The sequence below is a fragment of the Charadrius vociferus genome, unplaced genomic scaffold (genome assembly GCF_000708025.1).
Source record: "Charadrius vociferus isolate BGI_N301 unplaced genomic scaffold, ASM70802v2 scaffold477, whole genome shotgun sequence".
NCBI classification, from domain to species: domain Eukaryota; kingdom Metazoa; phylum Chordata; class Aves; order Charadriiformes; family Charadriidae; genus Charadrius; species Charadrius vociferus.
Genome location: NW_009649449.1, coordinates 1,728,683 through 1,734,682, shown reverse-complemented (window position 1 = coordinate 1,734,682; position 6,000 = coordinate 1,728,683). Strand labels below are relative to the sequence as shown.

Sequence of the window (6,000 nt, the reverse complement as noted above, 5' to 3'; positions counted from 1 at the left end):
GCAGGAACTTATTGCCCAGAATGACAACTACCACATTGTAATTCCAGTCAGACACAAAAGCACCTGCATACATGCAACCCATTGCTAGAACCTACAAAACCAACAACTCCTCTAAAATAAAAAAAGAAAGGGGGGGCCAAGAAGGGAGAGCGAGCACGCGCTCCCAAGTGCCACGCGCTACCATGGACACCAACACTGAAGGAAGTCCACACATTCTCCTCCACCATGGTCTCACAAAATAAAGTTGTAAGGAGTAAAATGGAAAACTTGAGTAAGAAAGCTTGGAAGAGGAATATATATTCTGATAGCAACAGACAGTGGGTGACCTATGCCTGTAGACTATACATTGATGAGAAGGACAGTTTATTACATATTGAGAACTTCCATAAACCAACAGCAAGACAATGAGCAGTATCAGTTACCTTTCCCAAATCTCCTGCTTACGCAGGAAGGAAGGTGTTTCACCTTTTAAGCATGTAAGTTCAGATAAAAAGGAACAAACCACAACTCTAAGCGATTTGTTCTTGCACAAGTCCCCGACTTTCATTTTAAAAGAATGAAGTGCTAAAGTATTCTTAAATGTTATTTTGTATTCTTCCACATCGATACAGACCTGTCATATTGGTCTCCTTTCTCTTTGCATCCTCGGCTGTCGGTCCACCCATCCGCTGAGAGAAAGATGCTGCCACGAGTCAGCCCACCCACCTCCCATTACACAGCTGTGCACGGCCAAATTTAACTTCCCAAGAAAAACTTAACTTACTGAGCCCCAATTTCCCCAAAACACTCAGCATTTCTGTGGATTAAACACCCATATAAAGACATAAACCACAGTTTGAACTCTAGAGCCCAGTTAACTAAGCCTACACCAAAGATAGATCACTGTCTTAATAGCAAAACTGTTTTAGCTGTTTCAGAAGCTAAAGATTTACTCGGAAGGAGTAAGGAGCTACAAGAAGAGACCCAGACTAAGAAATATTGCCATCTCACTGGAGAATGGGGCAGGGAAAAGGGGATGTGAAAATTTTCCTTACCAGTTTGAAGTCTTGAATGCTGCAGATGAAATACGGGGTATTCGGCCGGCGACTTTCAATATATACGCAATCTTTAAAAAAAACAAGATTTTAAAATAATGGAAATTAACTTCTGTACCTCCAAGAAAGAACATAAAACCAGGTTAAGTTAAAAAACAGCTTAAGCTTAGAAAGAGCCACCATTTCATTTGCATAACATGTAATTTATTCCAAGTGTGATCTAAAAATAGAAACTCGATGCTTTATGATGATAAATAAGGGAATTAACTGCATAAAAATTAACTTTGATTTGAATAGACATTTTGCTAGAAAAACAAAAGGAAGCCACATAAAACCATTCAGTATCTAGGTAATAAAAGTGCCCAGAGCACAACCTATGAACCAGATCAAAATAAGACAGGAAACTAATGGGACCTTTTGTAGTTCGCTTGCTATTAAGACCCTCGTACTAACATATTTTCTCTTCTAATTGTGAAGAAAACCAAGGCAACCAATCATAGATGAAATGCAAACTAAATTAGATTTACCTCAGGGACGGACTGGGCTTTCTCAAATTACATTTGACATGACAGAAACCGAGTAATTATTTTTGTTTGCTTTTGACAACTGGACTCTACAAGGTTGCTGTAAAATAAGGTCTGTTGCATTAAAAACATTCCTGGCACTACCCACAACAAAAGCAGTGCCTCAGAATACAATTACAGCAAGGATGGGAAAGAAGTGCCTGATTAATAATAATAACCTCAGAAATCAGAAAATTCACACACAGCTTGCTGTAAGGCAAAGACAGTGCTCCCAAAGCCACACAAATATTCAAGAGGACAGTCGTGTTTTCCTTTTATACTCAGATAGGTTATTGCTATTCAAAAGACAGATGACAAAGAGCACCAGCTATTCTATGAATGATTCTCCATGGACCTATTTATATTTCTACAGAAAAATTCCAAAGTCCTAGAGTTTTATAAGCCACATTTCAAAACATAACTAATACCCTGCTTCACGTCTTGGAAAATCTAAAAGTTGTTGAAGACAAACATTTTCTAGTTCACGTGCTCCATGAAGAGCATTCGTAAGGATGCACTGTCATTGTTTACAGCAATAAAACATCTTCCTCCTGAAAGAAAAAACCCTTTGTTGTTCATTTGAAACCCAACCTGTATTCAGGAATTCCCTCACCACTGAGAGTTAACTCAAAGATTAATTTAAAAGAAACTCAGCAGCTATTTAGCAGGAATACCTTAAGAATATCAAAAGTGCAGAAAGAATCTTAGCAGCTACATCAACCAAGCTGAAAAAAGGCCACGTGTTTCAAATCCGTAACACTTCAATGATATATGCCGGAATTACATGGATGTGCATCTCATTTTAAATGTGGCAGCAGTACAATATCCTGTTCTGATCAGAGAGAGGTGTGCAGTACCCATCCTCATTCATTTCAGGTACCTGACGGTTTGCCAGGATCAAAGCAGCTTTGCTGGCAACCCAAGCTTTACATGCAGTTAGCACCGCTCCCCAAATCCTGCACTCCGTGTTGCGATCACAAAGGTCCGGACTCGCCGCTTTTGTCTACAAGCGTAGTCTCAGCCAGCAATGCTCGTTTATACTAACATTCCAGTAAAACACCAATGATCTTCATCTTACAGGCAAGAAATCGTAGCCTGAAGTAGTCAGGTGACAGGCTGAGATTTCAGAGAGTTGTGCTTTTGACATTGGAGTGGGTTTTTTTTTTTTATGTTGAAGCAAGGAAATGAACTTTCGAGTTACAGTCCAATACTTCCAACCATAAAAACTCTTCCTACATTGGAGCATTTCATAGCCACAGAATTTGTGGTGTTCTTACAGCACAAGACATTCCTCGCCATCTCAATGGTCAGACCAAGAGGGGAAAATGTTGGAAATCATTCTATCTTTTCTACCAGTCATTTAAAAATAAAGCGTAAATTATTTTTTTTTCCCCTGTCTTCCTTTTCTGTACCTTCCTTTGTCTTCCTAAATTCTGTTTTCTCTACAAATTTGCAAGCAGACCTTTATTTTGTCCCATGTCAGCAGTATGTCAAGGTTTCCACAAACAAGTAGTCCCGGAAGAATTACACCTGAAAGCTCGTACACCGTGTTTCAGATGCAAAACTGTTTGCCTCCAGCATCCTCACTGGGCACTACCCATCACATCAACACTCAAACTGCAAAACCGTGAGAGCAGAGCTTCTTTTCCTCAGAGGCTATAAAGTAATCTCTATGTACCAGTCCCAAATTAAGCCTGCTGATCAGTACAGCCAAAATTGTGCATTCAACGGCAGGAACTTAAAGACAAAGTTATTTCTCAGCTATACTGACCCAAGATTTCAATCTGGACTGGAAAAGGCGCTGGTCTGAGCGCAGGTTCACAGAAGAGATGGCTGTTCAGGAGCATCTCACAGCCACACGCAGAAAAGCCCAAACGAAGGACTGACAGCAACAGCGCCCAAAGGGGCGCCCGGAACGCGGATGGGAACACAGCGCATCCGCGTCCTCTCAAACGCTCATGCCGCGGGAAAGGCAAGGAGCCCCTTCCTGCTGCTTATCACATTACCATGGTAACCAGCTGAAGCAAAGCCTGGAAACCCAAGTGTCCAATTTCTACCTGCAACACTATTTGTAAAACAGGCTTCTTCACCACACCGCTCTCCATCCTTCGCAAACCGCACTGTTAATCACTTCGCAACAGCATTTGATAGCAAACGAGCTTGACAAAACAGATTTCTTTTTTTAAGATGAAGATGTATTGCTTATTTCATACCAAAAGTGAAAGACACAGGATAAGAATCCGGATTAACCTGAAATCATAATTTTACCAGCATGAGGGAAGCTCGTCCCTAAGCCTGCAGCAGCACTGTAATTATAGCACAGTTGTGTTCACATTCCCACAAACCTAACAACTCACAGCAAGTGTTCTGAATCAGAACTTAGCACCCGAGTTCCAAACCAAACAGCTCTGCTGATTTTTTTTCCTATTAACTGTAAGTTAACACTGATCAACTTACACAAATTTAACTGAAATCTTTGAGATTTCTGTTACCGTAATAAGTTTTGGTCACTCGTTCCAAAAGCATCCACAAAACCAGCACTGAAACAAATTCACAACTTCCGAGGCTACAAGTTCCAAAAGCCTTTTTTTTAACGTGAGAAGCACCACTACTGACCAGGCTTCCCCAGGCTTGCTGTCTGTTATAGCTCCATGAGAGTCCTGGTCTCTTTTGAGAACTTCTGCACAGCTCTTTTTAGCATAAAAATGCCAACAGAAGTAAGAATTGCACTTGAATACAGCTAGCATCTTTTTACCAGGTGTCCACCTGATGTAAACCTAACCCCAACTAAATCCAGAGATAATAAAGCGAAGAAGGATAATGGAATCAAAGGAGTGAAACAACCAACATTAGACAGGCAGGTGTTTAAAAGACATTTTTGTGCTATAAGCATTAAAGAAAGTCTTAGAGCAAAGAATTTTAAAGCAAAGTTAACGGTGAGAAAAGTTAACTCACATACTGGATTTATTATGAACCCTTAATACCACTTTAGCATTAGAGCAGAGGAAGAGACATGGTCAGGAGTACAGTCTGTCAAAAATGCTAGTGCTAACCAAGAATTTATTAAATACGGTGATTTGTTGTAATGATGATGGCATCACAGGAAACTTGCTAAATAGCAAGGCTACACAGGAAAGTAGTAGTATCAGCTCTAAGTTTTCTGCTGTGTACTTTCAGTATCTGTAACGGCTTCATGGATGTAAAACGCACTAAAAATCTTGGGGTTTTTTCTTCTTTAGTAAGAAAATAATGATAAACAGTTTTATATAGCAACCTCCAGCATCTCTGTGGAATCAAGAAGAATTACATCCGTTTATTTCAAGTACGACGTGTCTTTTCCAAACGACCAATTTCAAGTTGTGTATTCTCTAGCTACGACAGCAGCAGCTGTTGCGGCAGCACGCATATGTACATTTTAAAAGCTTGAAACAGCATATATGTAATCAACCATCAACACTAGAAGAACGGTAATCTATTTGACTTGTAACTCACAGTCATATAGCACTTTTCATCCAAAATCCTGAAAATCCCACAGAAACTATGCAGTCAGGCAGGTAAGCATCCGAACTACCTTGCACCAAATGCATCCTCTGTGCCTCCTTGCATTAATACAGTACGATACAATCCAGTTTATTCAGAAGCCATAGCCACTTAACCATATCAAAGTATTCCCTTCACGGTTTTGTTATCCCAGACTTCCTTGGCTAATCATTCCCTTTTGACAGCCCTCTTCTCGCTTGCCCCAACTGCTCAGTATCTCAGGTGAATCGCCCATCTACACGATGTTCCACCCGCTCATTTGCACAAAGTTTTTCAGGATCCACTGGGGAATGTGTATAAAAAGCTTGGAAACACCCCAACTTTCAAGATTTTTTTGTCTTAATATTCAGTTTCACAAGCCTTCTTTTCAGAGTGCTATCAGAGAGCACACAGGATAAACAGCCAAGCATCCCCCTGGACCAGGTAACACAAAAGAAAGAATCTGGCATCTGCTATGGATAAAGCCAACGTGTTGACTCACCGGTACACTGCATTTAAGTGAGGCACTGCTGGCTGCCTGCCAAGACTTAAAACAAAGATGATATCCAGTTAAGATGTCTCCAAAGCAATAGGGACCAGATAAGAAAACGAGTTAATCCAGGCGCAAAGCAGTGTCGTGAATGCTAGAAACTGGAAAAATGCCCCCATAAAGTGTCGTGAATGCTAGAAACTGGAAAAATGCCCCCATAAAGAGAATATTTATGAATGCATTCACATTAGCCACTCAAAACTCACCATAAAAAGCAATTACTTTCATTTACCAGAAATCTGGAATACAAATGCATTCTTTTGAAGAGCAGCTTCGATGTGGGCCCAAGCAACAAAGAAAGACCACATTATCATTTTTCTAATGCAACCACTTA

At 40.4% G+C, this 6,000-nt stretch overlaps 1 protein-coding gene across 1 annotated transcript in view; it reads right to left on the bottom strand.

Moving 5' to 3' along the window:
- The window catches only part of RERE (arginine-glutamic acid dipeptide (RE) repeats), a 175,648-nt gene that overhangs the window by 154,052 nt on the left and 15,596 nt on the right, over positions 1-6,000 (bottom strand). Inside the window, 1 exon segment of the mRNA XM_009889653.1 lies at positions 1,035-1,105. Within this exon segment, the coding sequence (XP_009887955.1) occupies positions 1,035-1,105 (71 nt within the window).